The 19,828-nt window shown below is 45.5% G+C and overlaps 1 protein-coding gene across 1 annotated transcript in view; it reads right to left on the minus strand.

Annotated features, from left to right (window-relative positions):
- LOC133395291 (rho GTPase-activating protein 21-like) overlaps window positions 1-19,813 on the minus strand; it is a 136,190-nt gene extending 116,377 nt beyond the window's left edge. The window contains 2 exon segments of the mRNA XM_061664064.1: window positions 19,335-19,434; window positions 19,685-19,813. Of these exon segments, the coding sequence (XP_061520048.1) occupies window positions 19,335-19,343 (9 nt within the window). The 5' untranslated portion in view covers window positions 19,344-19,434; window positions 19,685-19,813.
- Between the last annotated feature and the right edge of the window lie 15 nt (window positions 19,814-19,828).

Raw genomic sequence — 19,828 nt, forward strand, 5'->3', positions numbered from 1 at the left:
TATGTACCTTTCAGCATGAATGGTGCCTTCACAAATGTGTAAGTTACCCATCCCATTGGCACTAACACAGTCCCATACCATCACAGATGCTGGCTTTTGAACTTTGCGTCTATACCAGTCCGTATGGTTCTTTTGCTCTTTGGCCCGGAGGACACGACGTCCAGAATTTCCAAAAACAATTTGAAATGTGGACCACAGAACACTTCCATTTTAGATGAGCTCGGGCCCAGAGAAGCCGGCGGCGTTTCTGGGTGTTGTTGATAAATGGCTTTTGCTTTGCAGAGTAGAGTTTCAAGTTGCACTTACAGATGTAGCGCCGAACTGTATTGACTGACATTGGTTTTCTGAAGTGTTCCTGAGCCCATGTGGTGATATCCTTTACACACTGATGTCGGTTTGTGATGCAGTGCCGCCTGAGGGATCGAAGGTCACGGGCATTCAATGTTGGTTTTCGGCCTTGCCGCTTACATGCAATAATTTCTCCAGATTCTCTGAACATTTTGATGATATTATGGACAGTAGATGATGAAATCCCTAAAATCCTTGCAATTGTACATTGAGGAACATTGTCCTTAAACTGTTGGATTATTTTCTCACGCACTTGTTCACAAAGAGATGAACCTCGCCCCATCTTTGCTTGTGAATGACTGAGCATGAATGACTGAGCAATACAGGGAAGCTCATTTTATACACAATCATAGCACCCACCTGTTCCCAATTAGCCTGTTCACCTGTGGGATGTTCCAAACAGGTGTTTGATGAGCATTCCTCAACTTTATCAGTCTTTTTTGGAACGTGTTCCAGCCATAAAATTCTATGTTAATTATTATTTGCTAAAAACAATAAAGTTTCTCAGTTTGAACATGCAATATCTAGTCTTTGTAGTGTATTCACTTAAATATAGGTCGATCATGATTTGCAAATCATTGTATTCTGTTTTTATTTATGTTTAACACAATGTCCCATCTTCATTGGAATTGTGGTTGTAAAAAATCAAGCTCAACGTTGCTCTTTACTTGCATTTGTTCCATATTGTTGGCCCAACCAGTTCTATATTGTTATGCATTAGCTATACTCTATGTTTTGCTAGGTTGGTATTTGTGAATTTATTTCACGAAACTCTCACTGTGGCTTGTGTGTTAACCAGTGGTATGCCGGTCATGGTCATTGTATTACTCAACAACTAAGTAACTTACCAAATTTTCTGCAAAGTAAAATAACCTATTTTTCCTTTTGTGAGTCATTGCTGCTGCATTCATCAAATAACCACCAATCCTAACTGAACCAAAGATTTGCAGATTTGTAACTGCACTGCTACTGGTAAAAAAAAAAAAAATCTGTCCACAATAAGTGAACCGTAATATAGCAAGGTATTACTGTAGTTATGTTGTTACATTTTTTGTTCAAATTCTTGCCTGCCAATCAGTCCTGTGATTGAGAGGTTATCCGTCCACTGACGACCAATCAAATCAGATTCGCTCTTGCTTTTCTGGGATCCTGAACAGGATAAGCGTAGTAGAAATTGCATTGATAGATGTACGATGTAACCTTTTGTCATCTCTGTAGTTTCAGCAGTCGTCTGAAATTCTCTGCTGTGATGGGCTTTCATGACATGTCACATCAATTGGTGGTTAAATAAGAGCTTTGCGACTTCAGAGTGAGGCTTTACGACTAAAGAAATTCTACACACATTTGTGTCACAGGACTGGAGCCACAGTAGGAGAATGTTCTTTTTTCATCCGCCTTTATGTTCAACCATTAAGGTTTCATTGTGGTAACTAAACAATTACTTCTGTGTGGACTCTCCATGTTCTACCCGATGTTTGCATGGGTATACTCCACGTACTTCCAAAGTCCAAAAATGCCTGTGAATGTTTGTTGTCTACATATACCTTGTGACCAGTCCAGGGTGTAAGCCACCTAAAGTCACTGTAAGTCATCTTCATACCATGTCGTCTATCCCCTTCAGAAACACCAAAGCACTAAATACAGTACATCAGCCCTTACTAACTTCCTAGCAAGTCACCTGTCACATCAATTGGTTGTTAAATAAGAGCTTTGCGACTTCAGAGTGAGGCTTTACTACTAAGAAAATTCTACACACATTTGTGTCACAGGGCTGGAGCCAGAGTAGGAGAATGTTCTTTTTTCATCCGCCATTTGTTCAACCATTAAGGTTTCACTGTGGTAACTAAACAATTACTTCTGTGTGGACTCTCCATGTTCTACCCGATGTTTGCATGGGTATACTCCACGTACTTCCAAAGTCCAAAAATGCCTGTGAATGTTTGTTGTCTACATATACCTTGTGACCAGTCCAGGGTGTAAGCCACCTAAAGTCACTGTAAGTCATCTTCATACCATTTCGTCTATCCCCTTCAGAAACACCAAAGCACTAAATACAGTACATCACCCCTTACTAACTTCCTAGCAAGTCACCTGTCACATCAATTGGTTGTTAAATAAGAGCTTTGCGACTTCAGAGTGAGGCTTTACTACTAAGAAAATTCTACACACATTTGTGTCACAGGGCTGGAGCCAGAGTAGGAGAATGTTCTTTTTTCATCCGCCATTTGTTCAACCATTAAGGTTTCACTGTGGTAAACTAAGAAAATACTTCTGTGTGGAGTCTCCATGTTCTCCCCCATGTTTGCATGGGTATACTCCAGGTACTTCCAAAGTCCAAAAATGCCTGTGAATGTTTGTTGTCTATATTTACCTTGTGACCAGTCCAGGGTGTAAGCCGCCTCTCACCTAAAGTCACTGTAAATCATTTTCACACTAAGTCATCTATCCCCTTCAGAAACACCAAAGCACTAAATACAGTACATCAGCCCTTACTAACTTCCTAGCAAGTCACCTCTTGACACCACAGTTGATGGTCTAATACAATATACAATATACACAATATACAATATACTGTAGCACTTTCCCTCAGTCTTGACTCTGGAATGTCTCCTTTATTCTGCTTCTGCATGTTCTTGGGAATATGAAGGCCACTGTAGACTGGAACGGCTCAATAGATAGTCTGTCCTCACACAAACAAACAAACAAAAAACTGAACAACTATGGATCACTGGTACAGCTCTTTCCTGCTTTCACTTTAAACTGTGTCGTGATAGACTTTACACTGATATGATCGGCTTGATCGGTATCAGCCGACATTTACCATTTTATGCTGACCGCCAATAAAGTTCTATTTTTAAAAACATGTCGGCGTTGTGACACAGACAACATGTCTGAGACAGACAACACGTAATGCCTGGATCAGACAACAAGACAAATTTGGTCTTGTCAGACTACTGCAATAAAATTGTGTATTCCAATACCACCGCATCCCGTCTTTTACGATCTCTGGGCTTTATCTTGTCCAGTCAAATGCGACCAGTTACGCTTGTTACCATGACGACGGCAACAAAAATGGATCACGTCTTGTGTATTATAAGAACAAAATGGGGAAAAACGTGTGGAAGTGTTCACCGGTGCTCGGGAGAGGACTTTAATTCAAGGATTCCTTGAGGTATGTTCACATACTTTTAATACGATACCGCTCGCAAGCGGGCAACAAAACGTTATGTAACCTAGCAAGCTAGTGCTACCACTAACGGTTGTACGGAAACATGCTGTTGTTATGTTGAATCATGCTCTAAAGTTTCGGTGTGAAGTAATTTAATTACAATACAGTAATTTAATTACAGTAAGTTAGCACCCTTTATTTCTGTCATGTCGTAATGTTGGGTGGACATGACTGATTAGAATACATGACTTGAATAGAGAATACATCTGAAGATACTCAGTATACAGTACACAAGTATATACAATAAATGAACAGGTAATTGAAATAGACACAATGCTCCATCTTGTGATCGGATCGGTGATCGGTTATTGTTTTTTTAAACTCACTGATCAGTGATCGGCCACAAAAATCCCGTTCGTGTAAAGCCTAGTCGCGATCCATAGCTCCAGTTCCAGTCAACCAAGGTGTGGCACAAGGCTCTGTACCTAGCCATTCCTGTTCTCCCCCTTGGACAGATTATCTGTCAACATGGACCCGCATTTCACCTTTTCACTCCTATGCCAACGACACCCAGCTGTGCATTAGGGCATAGACACATACATCTACTGAAACTAAACATTAACACACAAATGTGTTGTGTGACAAACTATGGGCCGAATATACTACTTGAAAATTCACAACAAAAACTGTTCCTTTTCTTTATGTTATTTCTACAATCCTCGAAAAGGGTTCAAAGGTATCAGCTCAGCTCCAAGAAATGGTCTTACACGATATTGTTTCTACTTGTTAAACAGCACAATACTGTAGGCTTACCAGGCAGATTACAAAAACAGGAACAAGGCTGCAGTGGACATAAAAACGCTACACACCCCTGTTCAAATGTCAGGTTCTTGTGTTGTAAAAGAATTTTGACCAAGATAAATCATTTATAAACGTTTTCCACCATTAACGTGAACTAGAATTTGTACAACTCAACTGATTTATTTTTATATCTTTTTAAGAGGGGAGGTGAGGTTAAAGGCCCGGCTGGGCACAGCCCAAAGGGGTAATGTGGGTCCCTCTTCCCATGGGCTCACCACCTGTGGGAAGAGCCTTGGGTGCAATGTGAGCTGGGCGGAGGCTGGAGGCGAGGACCTTGGCGATCTGATCTCTGGCTACAAAAGCTGGCTCTGGGGATGTGGAATGTCACCTCTCTGGCAGGGAAGGAGCCCGAGCTGGTGTGTGAGGTCGAGAAGTTTCGACTAAATATAATCGGGCTCGCCTCCAGACACGGCTTGGGCTCTGGTACCAGTCCTCTTGAGAGGGGTTGGACTCTCTTCCACTCTGGAGTTGCACACGGTGAGAGGCGCCGAGCAGGTGTGGGTATACTTATTGCCCCCCGGCTCGGCGCCTGCATGTTGGGGTTCACCCTGGTGGATGAGAGGGTAGCCTCCCTCCGCCTTCGGGTGGGGGCACGTGTCCTGACAGTTGTTTGTGCATATGCACCAAACAGCAATTCAGAGTACCCACCCTTTTTGGAGTCCTTGGCGGGGGTGCTGGAGAGCACTCCCGCTGGGGACTCCATCGTTCTGCTGGGGGACTTCAATGCTCATGTGGGCAATGTCAGTGAGACCTAAACGGGTGTGATTGTTGATCGCCCCCCGCCCCTCATCAGAACCTGAGAGGTGTTCTGTTCTTGGACTTCTGTGCTCATCACGGATTGTCCATAATGAACACCATGTTCAAGCATAAGGGTGTCCACACGTGCACTTGGCAGCAGGACACCCTAGGTCGCAGTTTGATGATCGACTTTGTGGTCGTGCCATTGGACTTGCGGCCGTATATCTTGGACACTCGGGTGAAGAGAGGGGCTGAGCTGTCAACTGATCACCACCTGGTGGTGAGTTGGCTCACCACCAACACCCTGACTCACCCCTCATTATTCTCGGGGACTTTGAAAATTCAGCTGGCAGCCTGGATGAATATACGGACACTGTCACATCCTATATCAGTTTCTGTGAAGAGGTTTGTGTACCAACAAAATCATTTCGGACATTCAACAACAACAAGCCGTGGTTCACTGCTAAACTTAAGCAGCTTCGCCAAGCTAATGAAGATGCATATCAGAGCGGGGACAGGGCCCTGTATAATCGAGCTAGAAACCAGCTTACTAAAGAAATTAACATTGCAAGGAGGATCTATGCAGCAAAGTTGGAAAAACAGTTTAGCGCGAACAACTCAAAATCAGTCTGGCGTGCATTCTAATCGCTGACTAATTACAAGCGACGATCCCCCCAAGCTGAGAACAATAGCACACTAGCCAACGACTTGAATACCTTCTATTGCAGATTTGAAAAGGACAGTTTCACTCCACACACCCACCCGGCCGCACCCGCGACCACAACCACACCTCTGACTTCTGCGTTAACCATCCATGAACAGGATGTGAGCCGCATCTTCAAACAACAGAAGATTAACAAAGCGACAGGACCGGACCATGTGTCCCCATCCTGCCTCAAAGTCTGCGCGGACCAGCTCGCTCCAGTCTTCACTCAGATCTTTAAACAGATCTTTGGAAATGTGCGAAGTGCCATCCTGTTTCAAACGCTCCACCATCCTTCCAGTCCCCAAGAAACCTGCAATCTCTGGTCTGAATGACTACAGGCCTGTCGCTTTGACATCTGTGGTCATGAAGTCCTTTGAACGTCTCATGCTGGACCACCTCAAGAGTGTCACAGGTCCCCTGCTGGACCCCCTGCAGTTTGCCTACCAAGCGAACAGGTCTGCGGATGATGCAGTCAACATGGGACTGCACTTCATCCTAGAACACCTCGACAGTGCAGGGACCTACGCGAGGATCCTGTTCGTGGACTTCAGCTCAGCGTTCAACACCATCATCCCTGAACTCCTTTCAACCAAGCTTCTCCAGCTCAGCGTCTCACCTGCCATCTGCCAGTGGATTTACAGCTTTCTGACGGGCAGGACACAGCAAGTCAGGCTGGGGGAGGCCACCTCATCCACACGCAGCATCAGCACTGGGGCGCCCCAAGGTTGTGTCCTCTCTCCGCTGCTCTTCTCTCTCTACACGAACGACTGCACCTCAGCGAACCCGACTGTCAAGCTCCTGAAGTTTGCAGATGACACCACTGTCATCGGCCTCATCAAGGACGGTGACGAGTCTGCATATCGACAGGAAGCGGAGCGGCTGGAGCTGCGGTGCGGCCGACACAACCTGGAGCTGAACACGCTCGAGACGGTAGAGATGATCGTGGACTTCAGGAGGCATCCTTCGCCACAGCTGCCCCTCACGTTGTCCAGCTGCCTTGTGTCAACCGTCGAGACCTTCAAGTTCCTGGGAATTACAATCTCTCAGGACCTGAAGTGGGCGAACAACATCAACTCCGTCCTCAAAAAGGCCCAGCAGAGGATGTACTTCCTGCGGCTTCTGAGAAAGCACGGCCTGCCATCGGAGCTGCTGAGACAGTTCTACACAGCGGTCATCGAATCAGTCCTGTGTTCTTCCATCACAGTCTGGTTTGGTGCTGCTACAAAAAAGGACAAACTCCGACTGCAACGGACAATCAAAACTGCTGAAAGGATTGTCGGTACCCCCCTACCCACCATTGAGGACTTGCACGCTGCCAGAACTAAGACAAGGGCGTGCAAAATCCTCTCGGACCGTCTGCACCCCGGTCACCGGCTCTTCCAGCTCCTTCCCTCAGGTAGGCGCTACCGATCAACGCAAACTAGAACTAGTAGACATTCCAACAGCTTCTTCCCTCTTGCGATCAACTTCTTAAACACCTAACCTATAATTCCATTACAACAAGCTGGCAATTTTTTGACTTGAGTTCGTTGTCACATTTCTGTGGGGCCAATTACGTATTACTCGTGCACTCACTGTAGTTGTCTCGCCATGCTGCACTATTTGCATATACTGGCCACTCATGCCAGAGTAGCATCTGCTCCATTTGCACACTGATTGAGGAGTATCTGTAACATTTGCACAACCAACATTGTCCCAGATGATCGCACTACTCGTCACTTTAAACCGCATACACTCCTTGAAGTCTCACCGCCCTTTGCACAATGGTCATTGCACCGGACTATTGCAATATTAGTCGTTCGAACTGCTCTAAGTGCAAGAGGACTCTGCATCTTTTTGCACAATTGTTTTTTGTCAATGTCTTGATGTCCCCAAAGTGTTCTGTAAATTGACTGTCTGTTGTACTAGAGCGGCTCCAACTACCGGAGACAAATTCCTTGTGTGTTTTGGACATACTTGGCAAATAAAGATGATTCTGATTCTGATTCTGATGGTGGGGGAAGATGCCGGTCTGACCTGGCAGGCCCAAACGTATCGTGAGGGTCTGCTGGGAACATCTGGCAGAATCCCGTCAGAAGGAGTTTCAATTCCCACCTCCGACAGAACTTCACCCACGTCCTGGGGGAGACGGGGGACATTGAGTCCGATTGGACCATGTTCTGTGCCTCCATTGCTGAGGCGGCCGACCAGAGTTGTGGCCGTAAGGTGATCGGTGCCTGTCGTGGCGGCAATCCCCAAACTCATTGGTGGACAGCAGCGGTGAGGGATGCCGTCAAGCTGAAGAAGGAGTCCTATCAAGCCTTTTTGGCTTGTGCGACTCCTGAGGCAGCTGATGGGTATGGCATGCCAAGCGGAATGCAGCTTTGGTGGTCGGTGAGGCAAAAACTCGGGCGTGGGTTCGGTGAGGCCATGGAAGACGACTTCCGGACGGCTTGAAGGAAATTCTGGTCCACCATCAGGCGTCTCAGGAAGGGGAAGCAGGCGCGCTCGAGCCTATCCCAGCTATCATCATATCATATCCATCCATCCATTCTCTGAGCCGCCTCTCCTCACTAGGATCGCGGGAGTGCTGGAGCCTATCCCAGCTGTCATCGGGCAGGAGGCGGGGTACACCCTGAACTGGTTGCCAGCCAATTGCAGGGCACATACAAACAAACAACCATACGCACTCACATTCACACCTACGGGCAATTTAGAGTCTCCAATTCAGCATGTTTTTGGGATGTGGGAGGAAACCGGAGTGCCCGGAGCACGGGGAGAACATGCAAACTCCACACAGGCGGGGCCAGGGATTGAACCTGGTCCTCAGAACTGTGAGGCTGACGCTCTTACCAGTCGTCCACCGTGCTGCCTCATATCATATCATATCATATCATATATATATATATATATATATATATATATATATATATATATATATATATATATATATATATATATATATATATATATATATATATATATATATATATATATATATATATATATATATATATAGGCGGCACGGTGTGCGACTGGTTAGAGCGTCTGCCTCGCATTTCTGACGACCCGCCTGTGTGGAGTTTGCATGTTCTCCCCTTGCCTCCGTGGGTTTCTCCGGGCACTCCGGTTTCCTCCCACATCCCAAAAACATGCGTGGAAGGTTAATTGGCAACTCTAAATTGCGCGTAGGTGTGAATTTGTGTGCAAATGGTTGTTTGTTAATGTGTGCCCTGCGATTGGCTGGAAACCAGTTCAGGGTGTAACCCCGCCTCCTGCCCGATGATAGCTGGGATAGGCTCCAGCACTCCCGCGACCCTAGTGAAGAGAGGCGGCTCAGAAAATGGATGGATATATAAGATAGAAGGACACTTTACAAAGCAAATCTTGTTTTGTGACAATGAAAGGCATTGTCTTCTCTTCTCTTCTTTTCTATTCTCTCAGAACAATGTTAATCCAGCAACATTTGAGCAGCAAACACAGCACTTCCAGTTAATCTTCGTATTACGAAACTCAAATGTGCACGTCTGGACAGTGATGGACTCAAACTTGATGGTCGGCCAGCAACTTCACTTTTCACTTGAACGTCACTTACGCGCAAACCACGTGAATTAGACTCCTCAAACATCCATCCATCCCCATTTTCCATGCCGCTGATCCTCACAAGGGTCGGGGGGTCGGGGAGAACATGCAAACTACACACAGGTGAGGCCAGATTTGAACCCAGGTCCTCAGAACTGTGAGGCAGATGTGCGAACCAGACAGTCACAGTGTCACCCAACTCCTCAAACATTCATTCATTCATCTTCCGTTCTGCTTATCCTCACTTGGGTCGCGGGCGTGCTAGAGCCTATCTTTGGGCGAGAGGTGGGGTACACCCTGAACTGGTCGCCAGCCAAACAAACAACCATTCGCGGACACATTCACACCTAAGGGCCATTTAGAGTCCGCGATCAACCTACCACAGATGTTTTTGGCATGTGGGAGGAAAACGGAGTACCCGGAGAAAACCCACGCAGGCACGGGGAGAACATGCAAACTCCACAAAGGCGGGGTCGGGATTTGAACCCCGGTCCTCAGAACTGTGAGGCAGATGTACTAACCAGTCGGTCACCGTGCCGGCCACTCCTCAAACAACATTGCACAAATGCATACAAAATAAATACAAGCTTAACGCAAATAATATAGATTAACATAAATGGCTTTGTGGCTATGTAAATTCTCACTTCAGACAGGAGATCAGACAGACACAGAGATAGGAGGGTGATAACAGACAGCTGAGGAGACAACTGAGATAGTGGCGGATTTGATTTGCCCCAGCGTATAACCGGCCCGAGCAGCTCACAACTGTCTAATAACCTGACAAAAACATCCATCCAGCCATCCATTTTCCGTACCGCTTTATCCTCACAAGGGTTGTGGCCATGCTGGAACACGCTATTTTTGGTTCAGTAACAGTTTTTTTCTGCCGAGCTGTTCATATATGGCAACGGATTTAGAACTAGGAAGCACACTAATTCCTCGCGGCTCATGAAACCAACCTTGATTCATCGTCACCATCAAGCACACCAGCGTGGTAAGTTTGAATAAAATCTTTAACTTTTCAAACTTTTTTACATTTAAAATAACTTTGTACTGTTCTGGGTGCTTTCGGCCACAAAACAAACAAACAAACAAAAAATAATAATAATTTTGTACTGTACAGTAAAATGGCCACAAAAAAATGTAACGGACTAGAACAGATGACCCAACCCCCCATTAGTCATTATATCGAAGTTCCACGACTGGAAGTTTGGCAGCCAAGACAAACACTATGAAATGAAGACAAAAGACTGTTGGAAACAATTGAATTTAAATTAATACATATTATTATATATACATATTTGATTATATTATGTATATTCAAATACATATTAACAATAATAATTAATCATGTAATGAAGTTGTGAATGTAGGTCGGTGCTTTTGATTGTGTTTAGGCTCTGAAGGCCTTCACTACACACCACTGGTGGGTTTAATAGTTGGGTTTAATAGTTGTTAGGATCATTTCTGCACTTGTATCCGCAGAATTTTAAGGGCAACACGTAAATTGTGCAATTCACATGATTTTTATGAAGCTGTTTATGTTTTTACCTTTATATACGTTTGTCTTTAATATTAAATTAAATGAAAATGACCCATATGACCGATAATTCACTGCAATTTGCTGGTGACCACTCTAGAGTATACCCCACCTCTCGCCCAAAGTCAACACACCCGAGACCCTAATGAAGATAAGCGGTATAGAAAATGGATTGATGGATATTTACACACGCAAATGTGTGTGATCAACATCAATTTCAGCTGAACCAGGGACTCCATGATTATGATGTGAAAAAGCCAATTGGGAAGTGACCTGAAGCTGGCACAGATGCAAATAAAAGTACATACCGAAGAACTACATACACACGTTTTTTCCTCGTCATTTGTGAGTTCTCTCACATTTTGAAGATTATTTAAGATGTTAAAAATTCTGCCCACCCTGGTCAACCAACCAACATATCTACCAGGTTTTGTGAAAATTATTCATGTTCAGTTTCCTGTAGTGGGTAGTCTGAAGTGGAAATATGTATGTATTTCAACAATATTTGTTTCTATAACAAATACAAATTTTACAAAGTAAAATTTTCAACACCATCGGTCTTGCTTGGATATGACCAATTGTAAGACATTCATAACCACAAACACATATACAGTACTGTATGTTGTGTTGACCTTTGAGAGCCCTCAGGAGAGCACTCCAGAGGAAACCTTTTATCAGGTCAGGATCAAACACACATGCACGCACACACACACACACACACACACACACACGCCCACACACACCAAACAAGCATTCAAAATTCTATTTTAAGAACAGATGAAGTTGAGTGAACTGGAGTGGAGAAAAGAAATACACATTTGCACAAGTCCATCCACATCCATAAACATCCAAGTTACCACCCACAGCCCCACACCTTAGCACAGATCAAATTGGTCTTAAAGGGAATTACAAACTGATGGTGAGCCTGTTGGGAGAACTGTACAAAACGTCAGGTTCATGGATAGTGGGTTGCTGTTTCAGATTGTGGGTTGCTGTTTCAGGGCATATCTCTTTCAGTAGCTGGAATCTCGTGTTGTGAAATATGACATTTATTTGCCAAGAAAAGGCTAGAGGCATATATTATATGAAAACGACTGCATTTGAAACGAAAGCCCATGAGGCTTAAGCCTTTACAAATGCATCAATCAGGGCTGCTGCCCCAGCACCCTGAAGCCCTTCCTGCGTGTTATGTGTATGTGTGTTATGTGTATGTGCGTGTGCGCGCGCGTGTTCGCCAGAGCAGGAGTGGAGAGATGAGTTGGCGCCAGAGCCAGCTACGATTCATTATCATCAACGGTCTACTTAATGGATGGACGTTTTTCCTTTCCTTTCCGTAGCAAGGAACAAAGCAACAACAATGGCGACCATGGAACAGAGTCTGCTAGAACAAATGGACCTAGATGACCAGATGATACATTTAATTATGCTGAAAAATCGATCGAGAAGGCGGCGGCGTAGATGGTATGCAGAACCAAGGGACACGCTGAGTCACACCATGTGACTAAAACGGACCAATCACGAGAGATAATCTCCGCGGCATTCTACGTGCAGCTACAATTTTTGTGGTGTGCACGTCAAGCGACGCAGAGGGGTCGCGCGGTCCAATTCGTCGGTCACGTGATGCAATGCGGGCGTTGTCGGCCGGCGAGCGCGGGAGTACAAAGAGGCCTTTAAGCCGGTCCCTAACGCCACCTCGTCGCCAGATCGTCCTGTATCCTCACACTGTCAGTCGCATCAAGCTCACGAAGTCGTTCATACGAAACAGAAAGATCCTAATCTGCACTTTCCCTTGCCTCCCAGAATCTCCACGCCTGCTTCCTCACCTGCACGCATGCTAGTCTTGTTTCATTCGCAAAGAAGAACCAAATCTCTTTCGTGAACTGAACTGAATCAGTTGATGAAATGATTTGTTCTTTTAGCTTGGCCACCGCCAACCGCCGTGAGGCGAGCGAGTCGGCTGGGAGCGGAAACAGAACTCCGGAAGCGTTCTGTCACTCACTTCTGAATCTTCGACGAATGACCAATGAGCAGCCAGCGTGCAGGCGGGGACGGGGCTTCATCAAACGTACTCCCATGTGATTTGCGATTCGCCAGCATTGTCACTTCGGCGAATGACCAATGAGCAGCCAGTGTCAGGCAGACTTAAGTGAACTGAGTGATTGGTTCATTGAACTGGTGTACTGAAGAACTGAAGAGTGATTCGTTCATTGAACTGGTGTACAGAAGAACTGAAGAGTGATTCGTTCAGGGAGGGACTTAATTGAACTGAGTGATTTGTTCAGTGAACTGGTGTACTGAAGAACTGAAGAGTGATTCATTCAGCGAACTGGTGTACAGAAGAACTGAAGAGTGATTCGTTCATTTAAATGGTGTACAGAAGAACTGAAGAGTGATTCGTTTAGGGGACCGACTTAAGTGAACTGGTGTACTTAAGATTAATTTGTTTGTTGAACTTATCGTTTGCGATCCGTTACACACGAGTGATTCGTTCGTTGAACTTTGTTTGTGATCCGCTAAGGAGCGATGTACTAGTATGATGAGTCCTGACGTCCTCGCGGGGATAGATTTCACCAGCAGAAGATTCTTCAAGCTAACGGCTAATGTTGAGTCATTCAAGCGCAAGAAAACAAGCACACATATTTAAAATAAATGTAAATTAATAATAAATGTATATACAGTCGATACGGAAAGTATTCAGACCTCCTTAAATTTTTCACACTTTTTATATTGCAGCAATTTGCTACAATCCATCCATCCATTTTCAACACCGCTTATCCTAGTTCTCAAAAACTTGCCTCCCTGCAAAGCCAGTTAGCTCACATGCAAACACCGATTAGGTCTCCACATGCACCTGCTCCCGTTTTACTTTCATTATCTTTCAGAGAACCTTTTGTGCCCACTCCCACACCGTATGAAGGAGACCTTGGATCTTGTCACGCATTTCTGGTGCAATTTTCATTTTTATTTGAACAACAGATGCACATACAATTCAGACCGTGCAAGGACAGCGTACCTTATTGGTTGCCTTCATGGAGCAGCGCTCGCCTAGGCCTCGGCAGAGTGGGTGAGCTGTGTGCGCAACTATTCTAGCTTCACTGAAGAGATGCGTAAGATCTTCGACCACCTGCTGCATGGAAGGGAAGCTGCTAAGTGTTTAATGTCTCTACGCCAGGGTTCCCGCAGTGCGGCGGAATTCTCCATGGAGGTTCGTACACTCTCGGTTGAGAGCGGGTTCAATGACCAAGCACTCCAAGAGGTATTCATCGGTGCGCTCAATGAGTCTCTTAAGGACGATTTAGCCTCACGTGACTAACCCGTCTTGTTAACCTGGCGATAAGGATCAACTGCCATCTCAGAGAGCGTCAAAGAGAGCGTGATGAGAAGCGACCAGCCCCGCTCTTTAGTTACGCTTCACCTCCGCGCACTTACCAGTCACCCGTCTCGCCACCCCAGCCCCCGCCTCTCTCTGACACTGTCGAACCGCTGCAAGTGGGAAGGCCTAACCTCACACCACTCACCTCACCTCACTGTGGCCGGGGTGGTCATCTTATCCACACCTGTCCTGCATGGCCATTAAAAGGGTGGGCTAATCAATAGGGGTGGAACCATTGTTGAGCCATACTAGTAGTTCCTCCACATGCCAGCTTCAACTCCCGGCCATGCTGTCTTGGAAGTACCAGTTCCGAGACCTATCTGCGCTGGTCAACAGCGGGGCGGATGACAACTTTATTGTTAGGGATCTGGCGAGACAAATGGGAATAGAGACTTGCCCGTTAGCCAAGCCCTTGAAGACCACTGCACTCAATAGACACTTTTCCATGTGGACCGACAGACCCAACCCGTCTCCCTCCTTCTCTCAGGTAACCACCATGAGGTAATCAACTTCTTAATTTTTGACTACCCTCAAACACTCCTGGTTCTCGGTTTGCCTTGGCTTAAGTTACACAACCTGGACATTGATTGGACACACTCTTGGAGAACACTCTTTGTGAAGGCAGAGAAATGTGAATTTCACGTTTCTGAGACTACATTCCTTGGTTACATAATCGCCACGGGAGAACTGTGCATGGATCCCACCAAGGTAACTGCAGTCTCTGAGTGGCCTTGACCTGTCGACCGCAAATAATTGCAGCGGTTTCTTGGATTCGCTAACTTTTATCAGAGATTTATCAAGCGTTATAGCCACATCGCAGTCCATCTCATTGCTCTCACATCCACCTTTATTACATTTAACTGGTCAGAGGCTGCTGAATCCACCTTCAGTACCCTCAAGAGTTGCTTCAACTCTGCTCCTGTTCTGGCCCACCCCGACTGGTCTTGCCAGTTTATCATGGAGGTAGATGCATCTGAGTCGGGTGCAGGTGCCGTGTTGTCCTAGCGGCAGCCTGAGGATGGTAAGATCCACCCATGTACCTTCTTCTCGCGCAGACTCCCCCCTGCAGAGCGCAATTACAGCATTGGCGACTGAGAGCTCTTGGCAGTAAAACTGGCTCTGGAGGAATGGCAGCACCTTCTGCCAAGCTAACCATTGCCACACCTGCTTACGCTGTTGGCCAGAAGATGTGGTTATGTGCCAGGACTGCGCCACTTAAGGTGAACTCCAGAAAATTGGCTCCCCGGTTCATTGGCCCTTATGAGATTGCAGCCTTGGTGAACCCGTGTGCTGTGCCTTAGGCTTACGGCCTCCCTTCAGGTTCACCCCACATTTCATGTCTCGCAGGTTAAACTGGTTTCTTCGAGCCCCTTGTCCTCCCCCTGTGCCGCCCCCACCTTATCCTCAGGTTATCGATGGGCACCCTGCCTATATAATGTCTTTATGTCTCCAAAGTGTTCTGTAAATTGACTGTCTGTTGTACTAGAGCGGCTCCAACTACCGGAGACAAATTCCTTGTGTGTTTTGGACACACTTGGCAAATAAAGATGATTCTGATTCTGATTCTGATATGGTGAACACGCTGCTGGATGTCCGTCGCCGTGGGAGGAGCTTCCAGTACCCGGATGACTGGGAGGGCTATGGTCCGGACGAACGGAGCTGGGTTCCTGCCCGGCAGCTTCTGAGTGAGGCCCTGATCCGTGACTTCCATCATCGGCACTCGGGACGCCTGCGTTGTGCGCCGGGTGGTGCAACTAGGGGGCGGGGTACTGTCAGGGCTGCTGCCTAAGCACCCTGAACCCCTCCCTGTGTGTGTGTGTGTGTGTTTGTGTGTTTGTGTCTGTGCGCGCGCGTGTTTTTGCAGGTGCAGGAGTGGAGAGATGAGTTGGAGCTGTGACCAGCTGCAATTCATTATCATCAACGGTGGACTTAAATCAGTTATGGTTAGGGTTTCTCGCAGTCCCCCTCTGAACATGAACATCACGCGCCACCTCGTCGCCAGATCGTCTTGTATAGTCACTCCGTCAGGCGCATTTAGCTCGCAAAAGTTGTTCATACTAAACAGAAAGATCCTGATCAGCACTTTCCCTTGCCTCCCAGAATCTCCACGCCTGCTTCCTCGCCTGCACATCTGCCTACCTGCGGATTCCATCCACACCTGCCTCCTCGCCTGCACACCCTCTTGCCTGCCAAAGCCCTCTATGCCTGTTTCCTCGCCTTCACACCTGCCTGCCCGAGGATTCCCTCATCTGGCCTAGTCTCAGCACCCAGGATTCAACTACCCCTACCTGGGTGACGCTCCCTCCCCATTTCTGTCTGTTGCTTGTAAATAAAGGCCCGATACGTTTACTTATTTGGCTTGTCACTGCTGTTGGGCCCTCCCCTGTGTCATGAACCCTAACAGCACCAGAGAAAAATCCCGTAATACTCCATTATTCCAAAATGGCTTCTGTTTAAACGTTGCCTTAAACTTTTACACGTAATGCACCATAATGACAGTGGATTTATTTATTTTTATTTTTCAAATGCATTTAAGGTGCCCTTCCATCAACATCCAACGTTTTCTACATTTGTATCCATAACATGAGGTTGTGAACTGGTTTACGTTTGATATCTATGCTGTTTGCCAATTGAATGCAAAAGATGATAAACAGCATCAGGCTTGCACAACGGCAGGATCAGATTTGTGACGTAAAAGGTTAATTATTCAAGTACCTGCCCACTTTGTGGTTGTGACATGCCCGCTCTTATTTTACACACCTGATAAAAGAACATCAAAGATTTTTGTTTTTTTTAAAATGATGGACCGGGATCTATCTGTTGTTGACCAATACTGGCCACTCATGTCAGAGTAGCATCTGCCCCGTTTGCACATTGACTGAGGAGTATCTGCAACATTTGCACAATCAACATTTTTCCAAGATTATCGCACTACTCGTCACTTGAAACTGTCTTTATGTCTCAAATGTGTTCTCTGTCAATTGACTGTCTGTTGTCCTACTAGAGCGGCTCCAAATACCGGAGACAAATTCCTTGTGTGTTTTTTGGACATACATGGCAAATAAAGATGATTCTGATTCTGATTTACAGTTCTTTTTTTCCCGACTGCATAAGCACTAAAATCAAAAGTATTATGCAATTATTAAAACCTTACACCCAAGGAGCAAAACATTGGCCCAGATTTGCGCAATGTCAGCATCACACTTTTTGCGATACAGTACACAAAATGATTTGTAAAACACTAAACACAATTGTATACAGGCTGGGGGAGTAACGGAATACATATTCAGGATACAAAAAAAAAATTAACTTTAATCCGGTAGAGTTACAGAGAACATGTAATTAGATTACAGGTACATTTATTAAAAACTAAGATTATTTCACGGGATTACATTTTTAATGCAGGGAGAGAGAGGCTGGTTGTTGATTTGCCTGCTCGGCCCACCTGCTTTCAAACTGGTGGGCCGAGCAACCTTTTCAGGAGTTTAGCAGCGCAACAAGTGGGATAAATGGTCACAATGGACCTCAATGGAATGCAAGGATAGTTTTGTTGTTATATTTTTTTTGGGTGCAGGGGGCAACAGGCAAATGCCAGGCCACTGGCTGTACGTGTTGGCTTCCCAAAAGCGGTCAGTTTAAAATCGAATCGCAGAGAATGGACGTGACGGTTTTGACCGTGAAGTCACTGGATGATTTATTCATTCTGGATAACATTTACAAAGAAAACTGCACTGTCTAAATAATCCCGAGTACTGGTGAGGCTATAGGAGCTAGCGCGGCCGTACAGCCGCACCTTGTAAGTAAATATCACCCACTTCTTTACTTATTTAAATACTGTACTGTATTACCAATACCAGCTGCTAAATTTGTCACCAGGAATAAAATAGGTTTTCCGTGGTCATTACATCATCATTTCAAAATTACGTGCATGTGCATGTGTGTAACCCTTGATGGCTTTTTCCATTTCACTCTTTATAACAAACATGACAAGGTCATGTGGAGCGTTTAATTTTATTATGAAGTTAGTAAATCTAATTTCTCTCACGGGATCCATCCATGATGGATGGATGGATGGATAGATGGATGGAGCCATCCACTCATCAATCCATCCATCCATGTGCATTGTAACATTCCTGTTTCCAGTGTTTAAGCATTTGTTAATAACAAGACAAATGTATATAACAAGAGACACATGCATGAAAATAGGATTATACAGTACATGAAAACGTGATCATAAACATCTACTGTGTAGAAATACTGAACATGAACAATATGCCACCGTTGCAGAAAAGCATTGTTGTATATGCTTCTAATATATAGACGTGGTGTTATGTGTATGCTTCCGCGGGAGGAAGCTGATTGTAGAGGTCATGTGCAGAATGCTTGTCACTCCACCGATCGCCTCAGGGAAGGTTTTGAGACAAAAGCCAATAGGCGCCCGCGCAGGGTGTCACTTGATTCGGGTGCCAAGCGAGAGAACGCTTGACTTGGAAAGACTTACAGTTGAGTACAATTTATGAAGTGCAACATGACTCCAGAACCCAATTCAGACTATACTCTCCTCCTACTTTAGTAAGTTTTTTTGTTGTTGTTTTTTTTTTACAGTAATTTACTGGCAGAGTTGCCAGTAACTTACTGGCAACAGTGTTCCATCCATCCATCCATCCATCCATCCATCCATTCTCAGAGCCGCTTATCCTCACAAGGGTCGCGGGCGTGCTGGAGCCTATCCCAGCTATCATCGGGCACGAGGCGGGGTACACCCTGAACTGGTTGCCAGCCAATCGCAGGGCAACAATGTTGTTTACTGTATATGTAAAGGATAGCATATTATACTGGTATGTCATGACATTTTGTTTGCAACGCTATTAAAATGATCCTTTAATTAAAGGTTTTGTTATAATGGGTTGAAAGCCATCATATACGCCATCATTCGTCATTTCATTTTCTCTGCAATTTTTTGACTGCGCATGTGTGTGTGTGTGTGTGCGTGTGTGTGTGTGCGCGTGTGTGTGTGTACGTGTGTGTGTTCTCTCACCTGGTCCATGGTGTTCAGAGAGACTCGGGGTGACTTCCAGTCCGTCGCAAAGCTTGTTAAAGTGGAAGATGTGGTTTTAGCTAAGAGAGGGTGGGGAGGTCTTCACACACGCATAAACACGCACACAGCACACACGCACACAAAACACCTCAGGGTCAAAACACAAATGAGCTGTGCACATCAACTGCTTCCTTCTTTTCCTCGGCTAACATTTTTTTTCTCCTCTTCATGATACACTGCACCTCCTTTTCTCACCCTCATCAGATGTGCTATTTTGGTTTGTTCAAATCATCAAGGTACACAACTATTTCAATTGTTATGTAAAAGGGATTCATTTTATTTGTATATACCTTCCATTCTCCCGTCTTCTTCAGCAATCTAGCTGGTTGAAATTTGCCCTCACACTGCTTTTCCTTTGCCTCTCGCTTTGTCCGTGCTGTCTCTCTTCATCTAAATCCCTCAAGCTTTTTTTCCTCTCTCCCGTGCTGTAGACA

The sequence above is a fragment of the Phycodurus eques genome, chromosome 19, assembly GCF_024500275.1.
Source record: "Phycodurus eques isolate BA_2022a chromosome 19, UOR_Pequ_1.1, whole genome shotgun sequence".
Lineage (NCBI taxonomy): Eukaryota > Metazoa > Chordata > Actinopteri > Syngnathiformes > Syngnathidae > Phycodurus > Phycodurus eques.